Genomic DNA, 14,298 nt, shown 5'->3' on the forward strand with positions numbered 1-14,298 from the left:
TGGACAGCCCCATCCATGCTAATCTGCACTGGAGTGTAAGCTTTGGACAGCCCCACCCACGCTGAGCTGCACAGGAGTGTAAGCTTTGGACAGCCCCACCCACGCTGAGCTGCACAGGAGTGTAAGCTTTGGACAGCCCCACACACGCTGAGCTGCACTGGAGTGTAAACTTTGGACAGCTCTACACACGCTGAGCTGCACAGGAGTATAAGCTTTAGACAGCCCCACCTACGCTGAGCTGCACAGGAGTTAAGTTTTGGACAGCCCCATCCATGCTAATCTGCACTGGAGTGTAAGCTTTGGACAGCCCCACCCACGCTGAGCTGCACAGGAGTGTAAGCTTTGGACAGCCCCACCCACGCTGAGCTGTACTGAAGTGTAAGCTTTGGACAGCCCCACCCACGCTGAGCTTGAGCTGCACAGGAGTGTAAGCTTTGGACAGCCCCACCCACGCTGAGCTGCACAGGAGTGTAAACTTTGGACAGCCCCACCCACGCTGAGCTGCACTGAAGTGTAAGCTTTGGACAGCCCCACCCACGCTGAGCTGCACAGGAGTGTAAGCTTTGGACAGCTCCACCCATGCTGAGCTGCACTGGAGTGTAAGCTTTGAACAGCCCCACACACGCTGAGCTGCACTGGAGTGTAAGCTTTGGACTGCCCCACCCATGCTGAGCTGCACTGGAGTGTAAGCTTTGAACAGTCCCACCCACGCCGAGCTGCACTGGAGTGTAAGCTTTGGACAGCCCCACGCACGCCGAGCTGCACTGGAGTGTAAGCTTTGGACAGCCCCACCCATGCTGAGCTGCACAGGAGTATAAGCTTTGGACAGCCCCACCCACGCTGAGCTGCACAGGAGTGTAAGCTTTGAACAGCCCCACCCACGCCTTGCTGCACTGGAGTGTAAGCTTTGGACAGCCCCACCCATGCTGAGATGCACTGGAGTGTAAGCTTTGGACAGCCCCACCCACGCCAAGCTGCACTGGAGTGTAAGCTTTGGACAGCACCACCCATGCTGAACTGCACAGGAATAATGGACAGCCCCACCCACGCTGAGCTGCACTGGAGTGTAAGCTTTGGACAGTCCCACCATGCCGAGCTGCACTGGAGTGTAAGCTTTGGACAGCCCCACCCATACTGAGCTGCACTGGAGTTTAAGCTTTGGGCAGACCCACCCATGCTGCACTGGAGTGTAAGCTTTGAACAGCCCCACCCACGCTGAGCTGCACAGGAGTATAAGCTTTGGACAGGCCCCCCCCCACACTGAGCTGCACAGGAGTAAAAGTTTTGGACAGCCCCACCCACACTGAGCTGCACTAGAATAAGCTTTGGACTGCCCCACCCATGCTGAGCTGCACAGGAGTGTAAGCTTTGGACAGCCCCACCCACGCTGAGCTGCACAGGAGTATAAGTTTTGGACAGACCCATCCATGCTAATCTGCACTGGAGTGTAAGCTTTGGACAGCCCCACCCACGCTGAGCTGCACTGGAGTGTAAGCTTTGGACAGCCCCATGCACGCTGAGCTGCACAGGAGTGTAAGCTTTAGACAGCCCCACCCACGCTGAGCTGCACAGCAGTATAAGTTTTGGACAGCTCCATCCATGCTAATCTGCACTGGAGTGTAAGCTTTGGACAGCCCCACCCACGCTGAGCTGCACAGGAGTGCAAGCTTTGGACAGCCCCACCCACGCTGAGCTGCACAGGAGTGTAAGCTTTGGACAGCCCCACCCACGCTGAGCTACACTGAAGTGTAAGCTTTGGACAGCCCCACACACGCTGAGCTGCACTGGAGTGTAAGCTTTGGACAGCCCCATGCACATTGAGCTGCACAGGAGTATAAGCTTTAGACAGCCCCACCTACGCTGAGCTGCACAGCAGTATAAGTTTTGGACAGCTCCATCCATGCTAATCTGCACTGGAGTGTAAGCTTTGGACAGCCCCACCCACGCTGAGCTGCACAGGAGTGCAAGCTTTGGACAGCCCCACCCACGCTGAGCTGCACAGGAGTGTAAGCTTTGGACAGCCCCACCCACGCTGAGCTACACTGAAGTGTAAGCTTTGGACAGCCCCACACACGCTGAGCTGCACTGGAGTGTAAGCTTTGTACAGCCCCATGCACATTGAGCTGCACAGGAGTATAAGCTTTAGACAGCCCCACCTACGCTGAGCTGCACAGGAGTGAAGTTTTGGACAGCCCCATCCATGCTAATCTGCACTGGAGTGTAAGCTTTGGACAGCCCCACCCACGCTGAGCTGCACAGGAGTGTAAGCTTTGGACAGCCCCACCCACGCTGAGCTGCACTGAAGTGTAAGCTTTGGACAGCCCCACCCACGCTGAGCTGCACAGGAGTGTAAGCTTTGGACAGCTCCACCCATGCTGAGCTGCACTGGAGTGTAAGCTTTGGACAGCCCCACACACGCTGAGCTGCACTGGAGTGTAAGCTTTGGACAGCCCCATGCACATTGAGCTGCACAGGAGTGTAAGCTTTAGACAGCCCCACCCATGCTGAGCTGCACTGGAGTGTAAGCTTTGGACAGCCCCACCCACGCTGAGCTGCACTGGAGTGTAAACTTTTGACAGCCCCACCCACGCTGAGCTGCACTGGAGTGTAAGCTTTGGACAGCCCCACCCACGCTGAGCTGCACTGGAGTGTAAGCTTTGGACAGCCCCACCCATGCTGAGCTGCACTGGAGTGTAAGCTTTGGACAGCCCCACCCACGCTGAGCTGCACAGGAGTGTAAGCTTTGGACAGCTCCACCCATGCTGAGCTGCACTGGAGTGTAAGCTTTGGACAGCCCCACACACGCTGAGCTGCACTGGAGTGTAAGCTTTGGACAGCCCCATGCACATTGAGCTGCACAGGAGTGTAAGCTTTAGACAGCCCCACCCATGCTGAGCTGCACTGGAGTGTAAGCTTTGGACAGCCCCACCCACGCTGAGCTGCACTGGAGTGTAAACTTTTGACAGCCCCACCCACGCTGAGCTGCACTGGAGTGTAAGCTTTGGACAGCCCCACCCACGCTGAGCTGCACTGGAGTGTAAGCTTTGGACAGCCCCACCCATGCTGAGCTGCACTGGAGTGTAAGCTTTGGACAGCCCCACCCACGCTGAGCTGCACTGGAGTGTAATCCCTAGAGACAATACAGCATTACTTACTATTAATAATAATGACACTGGCTTTCCAAAGCTTTAAGTTTATACTCCTGGAATCCCCTTTTAAGTCCTTATGGGCTATCTACACCAGCGTGTTGGCTTCCCTATCCAGGCTTTCACATACTTTTCCTTCTATGATAGTGGTCCGGGCTGGGAATGTGTCTCCTGCCCAGCCCAGGAGAAGCTTAAAATGTCACCAAAACTATACATATCAGGTCCACGAAGCTGACATTTGGAGTTATTTTTACGCTACTTATTCTTCAAGTCACATTTATAAAGGGAAGTTAATCATATCTGTGCATAAATATTATATGGATGAACATGCCCCTTAAGTGACCTGTCAATCAAGCCTGTAATTCTGGGGTCAGAGTTCACCAAGTGTCCTAATAAACTACCGATGAGTTCATTTATGGCCCCATCTTGTAAGAACACCTGAATGTTTCCCATTAGATTCTCAACATGTGTCTGCTTCCCTTGAAATCTACACGCGGTGACTCCAGTTACAGCTCCGGTAACACAATTATGTAAATAGCTGATTAAGGACATAATTGCATTAAGAAACTTGACAAAACTGATCGCTACATCCTGCAACAATGTCACGTATCCTCCCGGCGCCCATAACTTACAGTTCGCAGGTCGTTCCTTTGTTAACGGACCGCTCCGCTAATTCCCCGGAGATGGAATTAGATTTTAATGGATATCATTTGAATATCAAATGAAAGGATTTGTTCTCTGGAGTGCGCCAGGGGTGACACGTATCCATTATCCTGAAAGGGGAAAGACAGGAGGGGGAAACGGGAGATCTCACTGGTGTTCCTCTACTCTTTGTAGTAAAACTAATGTCAGTTTTCGCGCCGTCTTTAAACGACTTAAAGTGGGGGCGAGAAACACAAAGAGGCGATGAGCCGAAGATAAGCTACAATGACACTTCGCTTACCGTCACCAAAGCTGCCGAAAATCTAAGACTTCTCACACTAATCTATGTGTGATGCTCTATTCTTTCTGTTCTAAATTGTCGGGTACCGATGTATGCCGCTGATGAATTGCCGGCCGGCTTTTTTAAAGAGAGCGTGTTCTGAGCAGTTTGTCAGCTTTTGGACACCTTTGAAGGTGTTTTCTATGTGTTTCTATGTGTTTTTGTTTGCCTGCCATTGGTTTTAACGGTGTTCTAAGGTGTTCAACGAACCGAACCCGAACACTATGGGGGTGGCTCAACACTACTCACCACTCCTCATCCTCTCAGCAGCATGAGCACACCACATTCTTCAGGAACGCACCACTCCCCAGTTTCTCAGCAGCTTGAGCACACTACATTTTCAGGAGCCTCTCCCCAGCCTCTCTGCTGCACAAGTGCAACACATTAAGGAGATCACCACTCCCCAGCCTCTCAGCAGCATGAGCGCACCACATTCTTCAGGAGCGCACTGCTCCCCAGCCTCTCGGCAGCATGCACACTCCATATTCTTCAGGAGCTCACCGCTCCCCAGCCTCTCAGCAGCATGCGCACTCCACATTATTCAGGAGTGCACCTCTCCCCAGCCTGTCAACAGCATGCGCACTCCACATTCTTCAGGAGCGCACTGCTTCCCAGCAGCATGCACACATCACAGTCTTCAGGAGCGCACCGCTCCCTAGCCTGTCAGCAGCTTGCGCACTCCACATTCTTCAGGAGCGCACCGCTCCCCAGCCATTAAGCAGCATGCACCCTCCACATTCTTCAGGAGCGCACCTCTCCCCAGCCTGTCAGCAGCATGAGCGCACCACATTCTTCAGGAGCGCACTGCTTCCCAGCAGCATGCACACATCACAGTCTTCAGGAGCGCACCGCTTCCCAGTCTCCTAGCAGCATGATCACAGCACATTCTTCGAGAGCATATCACTCCCCAACCTTCTGGCAGCATTATCATGCCACATTCTTTTGGAGTGCACCACTTTCTAACCTACCAACAGCATGAGCACAGCACATTTTTCAGAAGCATACCACTCCCCAACCTCTCAGCAGCAGGTGCACATCACATTCTTCAGAAGCGCACTGCTTCCCAGCCTCTCAGCAGCATGAGCACAACACATTCTTCAGGAGCTCACTACTACCCAGCCTCTCAGCAGCAAGCGCACTGCTTCCCAGCCTCCCAGCAGCATGATCACACCACATTCTTCAGGAGTGCATGACTCCCCAGCCTCTCAGCAGCACAAGTGAAACACATTCTTCAGGAGTATATCACTCCCCAGCCTCTCAGCAGCACAAGTGCAACACATTCTTCAGGAGTACATCACTCCCCAGCATTATCACACCACATTCTTCAAGACCGCACCACTCTGTAGCCTACCAGCAGCATGAGCACAGAACATTCTTCAGAAGCATGCCGCTTCCCAACCTCTCAGCAGCACAAGCACACCACATTCTTTAGAAGCGTAACGCTCACCAGCCTCTCAGCAACAGGAGCACATCACATTCTTCAGAAGCGCACCGCTTCCCAGCCTCCTAGCAACATGAGCGCAACACATTCTTCACAAGCTCACCACTCCCCAGCCTCTTAGCAGCATGATTGCACTACATTCTTCAGGAGCGCACCACTCTACAGCCTCACACCAGCATGAGCGCACCGCAATCTTAAGGAGCGCACTGCTCCTCTGCCTCTGCAGCATAAGGGTACCACATTCCTTAAGAACACTCTGATCCTTAGCCTCCGGACAGCATGAGTGCATCGAATACTTCAAGAACGTACTGCTCTACAGTTTCCCAGCAACTTTGCCTTTGCAACGTCGGAGGAGCGTAGGGGGACTGAAACTTGCCAGATACCGCAATCTGGCCAGTTTCAAAGCAGCTCTTACAAGCTCTACATCAAAGAGCTTGTAAGTGCTCCCGCCTTGCCTAGGAGACCGGCCACCACTGCAGGCTATCAGCGGTGGCCAGTCTCTTAGACAATGAGCTATAAATAATAAAATCCTTCCGTTCTTGAGAACTGAAAAGATAATTTTAATAAAAGGTGAATTGCAAAGTTGCTAGTTTTACAAACATTTTGCAGTTTTACCCATTTAGCAAGATGAGACAACCCCTTTTTCAAATATATTAGAAAATAAAGGGCATTCCCCCTGACTAAGACCCTTATCTATTAGCTCTGAAAGAAAGCTCCCCTCTTTTTATATTTGGAGGACCTAATGATGTAATGCCTCATTTTTCCTGTGGGGGTGCTATAGAGGAATTCAACACTTTTTATCAGATCTTCCTATTGGCGATCACTGGTGATTTCATCAGTGTTGTGCCCTGGAATCAGCATTTTTCAATGGATCCTTTTATTAAAATATGATTTTCCATAGCCTTATTGATAGAAAGGCCACTTAAAGTCCCTTAAAGGGATCCCACCATAAAAATACCAAATAAAGGGGTTTTGGTAGAAATATCTGCTTCTCTCTTTGGACAATATCAATAACTGGTGTCAAAACCTTTAAAAGTGCCGGACAGAAGATGTACTTTGAAATAATGTCCACCAATTAAAGGGTTCTTCACAGCATTGACGTTTCGTTCTTGTCCTTCGCAGGAGAAACCCGCTGCACTTCCACCTGATCGCAGACTCCATTGCCAAGCAGATCCTGGCCACGCTTTTCGAAACCTGGATGGTTCCTGCGGTGCGTGTGGATTTTTACGACGCCGATGAATTGAAGGTAAGAAATAAAACTTAACAGCTCCCAATGCGCAATCAAAATAAATGTTCAACCCTCCAGATATGAGCGCGGGCGCCGCTCATCTAATGAAGCCAGGAATCGAAATCCTTCTATAGACGGAAGGTTGGAAATAATGCACCTGCCTAAATGAGCTGGCGCCTGTGCCAGGCCAATCTGGGCGGGTGCCAGGGCCGGCCGAGGGACCATGACCATGTGGGTATCCTTATGCCTTAATAGTGTTAATGCACAAGGGTCGCACGCGTCGTATCCAGTCTACTGAACAAGTATGACGGATGGAGAGACCATCTCATCAGCATTGATTGACCGGCTGCGGTGCTCTGTCTTGTGCGGTGGGTGATGGTCATGGGTAATGGCGCCGCCACTAAGGGGTTAACACGTCCGCCGTCTGATGAATCGCCCTGCTCTGCCTGCTGCCTCCCTGCGTTCCTGTTCACAACTAATCACCTCCACTTGTGGAAATCTAAGAGGTACCGGCCATGGTGACCCCATGATGACTCATAATGACTATTTAGGATGGGGGTGGGGTTGGGACCCCCCATTTCTTTGATGCAACCACTAATGATGACCAGACCCAAGCGGGCCGAACACTATTACACAATCATCCTCCATATGACTGAGCATCATAGCACAATCATCCTCCATATAACTGAGCGTTATACCACATCCATCCTCCATATGACTGAGCGTTATACCACATCCATCCTCCATATGACTGAGCGTTATACCACATCCATCCTCCATATGACTGAGCGTTATACCACATCCATCCTCCATATGACTGAGCGTTATACCACATCCATCCTCCATATGACTGAGCGTTATACCACATCCATCCTCCATATAACTGATCGTTATACCACATCCATCCCCCATATGACTGAGCGTTATACCACATCCATCCTCCATATGACTGAGCATTATACCACATCCATCCCCCATATGACTGAGCGTTATACCACATCCATCCTCCATATGACTGAGCATTATACCACATCCATCCTCCATATGACTGAGCATTATACCACAACCATCCCCCATACGACTGAGCATCATAGCACAATCATCCTCCATATAACTGAACGTTATACCACATCCATCCTCCATATAGCTGAGCGTTATACCACATCCATCCTCCATATGACTGAGCGTTATACCACATCCATCCCCCATATGACTGAGTGTCGTAACACAACCATCCTCCATGTGACCGAACATCATATCACATCCATCCTCCATATGACTGAGCGTTATACCACATCCATCCTCCATATGACTGAGCGTTATACCACATCCATCCTCCATATGACTGAGTGTCGTAACACAATCATCCTCCATATAACTGAGCGTTATACCACATCCATCCTCCATACGACTGAGCATTATACCACATTCATCCTCCATATGACTGAGCGTTATACCACATTCATCCTCCATATGACTGAGCGTTATACCACATCCATCCTCCATACGACTGAGCATTATACCACATCCATCCACCATATGACTGAGTGTCATAACACAATCATCCTCCATATGACTGAGCATCGTAACACAATCATCCTCCATATAACTGAGCGTTATACCACATCCATCCTCCATATGACTGAGCGTCATAACACAACCATCCTCCATATGACTGAGTGTCATAACACAATCATCCTCCATATGACTGAGCATCATAACACAATCATCCTCCATATAACTGAGCATCATAACACAATCATCCTCCATATGACTGAGCGTTATACCACATCCATCCTCCATACGACTGAGCGTTATACCACATCCATCCTCCATATGACTGAGCGTTATACCACATCCATCCTCCATATGACTGAGCGTTATACCACATCCATCCTCCATATGACTGAGCGTTATACCACATCCATCCTCCATACGACTGAGCGTCATAACACAACCATCCTCCATATGACTGAGTGTCATAACACAATCATCCTCCATATGACTGAGCATCGTAACACAACCATCCTCCATATGACTGAGCATCGTAACACAATCATCCTCCATATAACTGAGCATCATAACACAATCATCCTCCATGTGACCGAACATCATAACACAACCATCCTCCATATAACTGAGCATCATAACACAACCATCCTCCATGTGACCGAACATCATAACACAACCATCCTCCATATAACTGAGCATTATGCCACATCCATCCTCCATATGACTGAGCGTTATACCACATCCATCCTCCATATGACTGAGCGTTATACCACATCCATCCTCCATATGACTGAGCGTTATACCACATCCATCCTCCATATGACTGAGCGTTATACCACATCCATCCTCCATACGACTGAGTGTCGTAACACAACCATCCTCCATATAACTGAGCGTTATACCACATCCATCCTCCATATGACTGAGCGTTATACCACAACCATCCTCCATATGACTGAGCATCATAACACAACCATCCTCCATATGACTGAGCGTTATACCACATCCATCCTCCACATGACTGAGCGTTATACCACATCCATTCTCCATATGACTGAGCATTATACCACATCCATCCCCCATATGACTGAGCGTTATACCACATCCATCCTCCATATGACTGAGCGTTATACCACATCCATCCTCCATATGACTGAGCATTATACCACATCCATCCCCCATATGACTGAGCGTTATACCACATCCATCCTCCATATGACTGAGCATTATACCACATCCATCCTCCATATGACTGAGCGTTATACCACATCCATCCTCCATATGACTGAGCGTTATACCACATCCATCCTCCATATGACTGAGCGTTATACCACATCCATTCTCCATATGACTGAGCGTTATACCACATCCATCCTCCATATGACTGAGCGTTATACCACATCCATCCTCCATATGACTGAGCGTTATACCACATCCATCCTCCATATGACTGAGCGTTATACCACATCCATCCTCCATATGACTGAGCGTTATACCACATCCATCCTCCATATGACTGAGCATTATACCACATCCATCCCCCATATGACTGAGCGTTATACGACATCCATCCCCCATATGACTGAGCATTATACCACATCCATCCTCCATATGACTGAGCGTTATACCACATCCATCCTCCATATGACTGAGCGTTATACCACATCCATCCTCCATATGACTGAGCGTTATACCACATCCATCCTCCATATGACTGAGCGTTATACCACATCCATCCTCCATATGACTGCGCGTTATACCAGATCCATTCTCCATATGACTGAGCATCGTAACACAATCATCCTCCATATAACTGAGCGTTATACCACAACCATCCTCCATAGGACCGAGCATTATACACAACCAGAGCAAATCAATTTGATGCAAATCGAATTTTTGTCAATTCTTTGAGGTAAATTTGCTGTGCCTTGCAAAATTGAACAATCTGCATTTCAGTTTCCGTGAATCAACGAAAAAGAAAAAAATCTCACCCCCATTTCACACAAAGTAGAATATTGCATTAGCCAAAGAAGGCTCACATGACCTCAGGTGCGGTCGGTCGAGCTTTCCATCACATGGTATAACATCCAATCAGAATGGACTGTTATAGCCTGTATAAAAGCTGAGGCTGGGAATGCAGCAGCCGTTTTGTGTTGAATCTGGATAGTGAAGAATGTTGCAAGTCACAACTTAGGGCAATAATTAGAGTCTCTCCTGTACTAAAATTTTTGGCAAAATTTTACGAAACTGGTAAATTCAAAACCCAAACTATTTGCTCATCTCTACTAATCATCTTCAGAATAACACAACTATCCCACATGACTGTTGCCTTGAGCACAGTAACCTGACTCCTCATCGACCACTATACACAACCCCACCCCTACATGCCGTTCCTCCTCTACTATAATAACATAAACACCCCTCTACCACCAAATACCACTATAACAAGACCCAAAACTTCACAACCATCAATGAGCACAGTAACCTGACTCCTCATCTACCACTATACACAACCCCATCTGTACATGCCGTTCCTCCTCTACTATAATAACATAAACACCCTTCTACCACCAAATACCACTAAAACAAGAACTGAAACCTAACAACCATCCTTGAGCACCGAAACCTGACTCCTCTTCTACTGCTATACACTACCCCACCCCTACATGCCGTTCCTCCTCTACTATAATAATAAACACCCCTTTATCACCAAATACCACTAAAGCAAAACCCGAAACCTCACAACCATCCTTGAGCACCGTAACCTGACTCCTTATCTACAGCTATACAGAGCCCCACCCCTACATGCAATTTCTCCTCTACTATACACTGTGTTCCAAATTATTATGCAAATAATATTTTCTCAGATTTTCCCAAATTACCTATATGAATTGCAGTCATTGTCATTTTCCAGTCAAATAACTATTAGAGTACAATTGAAAGGTTTTTGTACAAACTGCCTATGATAACAGTATATTTAAAAAAAAATAAAAAACTCAAACTGCACTCAAAATGCATGTTCCAAATTATTATGCACAGCAGAGTTTTCAACCTTTTCATTTTAATAAAGAACAAAAAAAATGGTCATTTTTGAAATTATAAGCATTAGCCGGTTATTACACACTGAAATCAAACAGTTTTCACCTCAAAACTTTATTCTAGGTGATGTTACATTTGCACATAGGACCCCTTGTTCGAAAGGAGCTTCTGAACTCTCTCGTCCATTGAATTTGTCAGGTTTTGGATGGTTTCTGCTTCAATTGTTTTGCATGAGGACAGAATACCCTCCCAGAGCTGTTGCTTAGATGTGAACTGCCTCCCGCCATCATAGACACTCCTTTTGATGATGCTCCAGAGGTTCTCAATGGAGTTGAGGTCAGGGGAGCATGGGGGCCACACCATAAGTTTGTCCCCTTTTATGCCCATAGCAGCCAGAGATGCAGATGTGTTATGTGCAGCATGAGACGGGGCATTATCATGCATGAAATGATCTCGATGGTCCAGATGGATGGAGTGGAGGATGGCTGGTTGATGGACACCCCATGCAAACACAGCTACGGCGCTACCAAGGAGGAGGTGGAGTAATGTTTTGGGCTTGAATCATGGGGAGAGAGATTGTCGGCCCCTTTAGGATCCCTGAAGGGGTAAAGATGAACTCCATAATGTATGTTGAGTTTCTCAAACAGCACTTCCTTCCATGGTTCAAGAAGAAGAACCGTGTATTCTGCAGCAAGATCATTTCATGCATGATAATGCCCCGTCTCATGCTGCACATAACACATCTGCATCTCTGGCTGCTATGGGCATAAAAGGGGACAAACTTATGGTGTGACCCCCATGCTCCCCTGACCTCAACCCCATTCAGAACCTTTGGAGCATCATTAAAAGGAGTGTCTATGATGGCGGGAGGCAGTTCACATCTAAGCAACAGCTCTGGGAGGGTATTCTGTCCTCATGCAAAACAATTGAAGCAGAAACCATCCAAAACCTGACAAATTCAATGGACGAGAGAGTTCAGAAGCTCCTTTCGAACAAGGGGTCCTATGTGCAAATGTAACATCACCTAGAATAAAGTTTTGAGGTGAAAACTGTTTGATTTCAGTGTGTAATAACCTGCTAATGCTTATAATTTCAAAAATGACCATTTTTTTGTTCTTTATTAAAATGAAAAGGTTGAAACCTCTACTGTGCATAATAATTTGGAACATGCATTTTGAGTGCAGTTTGAGTTTTTTATTTTTTTAAAATATCCTGTTATCATAGGCAGTTTATACAAAAACCTTTCAATTGTACTCTAATAGTTATTTGACTGAAAAATTACAATGACTGCAATTCATATAGGTAATTTGGGAAAATCTGAGAAAATATTATTTGTATAATAATTTGGAACACAGTGTAATAACAAACACCCCTTTACCGCAAGTGCCTCTATATCAAGACCCGAAACTTATCATCCATTATTACACAACACCCGGATCTGCTATAAGACCACCCATCTTCTACCACAAACCCCCTTTAGTCTACTAGCTTTCAACCAACACTACCACAAATGGGGCCACAACCCAACTTATCCACCAATACTCTAACTATCCACAACTACTCCCAACAACCACAATCCCCAACACAACAACCCTAACCTTCCACTATCAGATGGATGGTCCTCCAGTCTGGACCTTTAATATTAGCCAGAGATTAGGGTGGCTAGGAAGAACGTCTCTGTCTCTGGAGGACTCGAAAAGTGTAATGCCGCACTTCACCTGTGGCGGTGCTGTGAGCAAACTGAACACTTGCAGCCAGGATCACATCTGATCAGCTGTTTATCTGAAGACCTTTCTGACAAATGGAATTGTACAAAGTGGACATCCCCTTTAAAAAACAGTGATACAATGTAACCTTTGAATAGTAGAGCCGAGCTGTTGCCCACTGTGCCACTTTCAGATGGCACCCATGCCAGCTCCACGGCATAAAAACAAGACCACGGCCAAAATCTGCAGAGGAAGCAACAGTGCCCACTGCCTGGAGCCCTAAACATTTGAATAGAATGCCAGAACCGCGGTGAAGACTGACACACAAGCATTGCAGGAAGGAAATGGAAGTTAATACTTAACCATGCTGGAGTGCCCCTTTAAATACAGCGTGGGTCACAGTTACCCATAATTCCCGACACTTGTTTAGTATGGGCCGCAGCAAGCACATAAATAATGCGCAGTCTCCGCTTCATTTAATTAATGCATTAAGGTGTAGTCACAATGACAAATTGAGAACCGTCAGGCATGAAAAGCCTTTCCTACCTTCCCGCTGCTGCTATTCCAACTGCTCACCACTGTCTGAAGGCACTTCAAGGCTCAGAAGTGTCTGCAGGGAAGGCGGCACTGCAGTGGATATTAAGTCTGGGTTACTATCCCTTTAAGGGGAATTGGGTCCGGCAAGGGGAAGGTTAAATAAAACGGGGATTGGTCTATTTTGTTTGCTGTCAGAGAATAGAATGATTCTTGCTTCAATTCAGGAGGTACATTCAGCCTAATCCTGCTGACACAGCTGAGGGTTTGTTACACTGAGTCAACCACTCTAAAGCTTCATTCAGAGTTCTGCTGGTGGCCCCCCGAAATCTTGTCACACCCCACAATGCACTGCGCTCTGCTACATCGTAACGTATTCATGTATTATTTCTCCCAAAGATGCAGGTGTGAACAAGCAGATATACAGTAGAGCCGAGCCTGCGAGCTAACAGGACAGCAGCAACATGATGAGCGCAGCTCCAGATCAGGCGATATATGGAGTATAATACAGCAGAATAGTGAGTGCAGCTCTGGAGTATAATACAGGAGGTAACTCAGGATCAGTAATGTAATGTATGTACACAGTGACTGCACCAGCAGAATAGTGAGTGCAGCTCTGGAGTATAATACAGGATGTAACTCAGGATCAGTAATGTAATGTATGTACACAGTGACTGCACCAGCAGAATAGTGAGTGCAGCTCTGGAGTA

The 14,298-nt window shown here is 47.6% G+C and overlaps 1 protein-coding gene across 1 annotated transcript in view; it reads left to right on the forward strand.

Moving 5' to 3' along the window:
- Nucleotides 1–14,298, forward strand: part of LARGE1 (LARGE xylosyl- and glucuronyltransferase 1) — a 521,095-nt gene that overhangs the window by 318,057 nt on the left and 188,740 nt on the right. Inside the window, exon 5 of the mRNA XM_073650219.1 lies at nt 6,692–6,815. Coding sequence (XP_073506320.1) covers nt 6,692–6,815 — 124 coding nt within the window. The remainder of the gene's footprint in view (nt 1–6,691; nt 6,816–14,298) is intronic.

This window comes from Phyllobates terribilis, unplaced genomic scaffold, assembly GCF_046119375.1.
Source record: "Phyllobates terribilis strain yellow unplaced genomic scaffold, ASM4611937v1 Scaffold_10__3_contigs__length_209671492, whole genome shotgun sequence".
NCBI classification, from domain to species: domain Eukaryota; kingdom Metazoa; phylum Chordata; class Amphibia; order Anura; family Dendrobatidae; genus Phyllobates; species Phyllobates terribilis.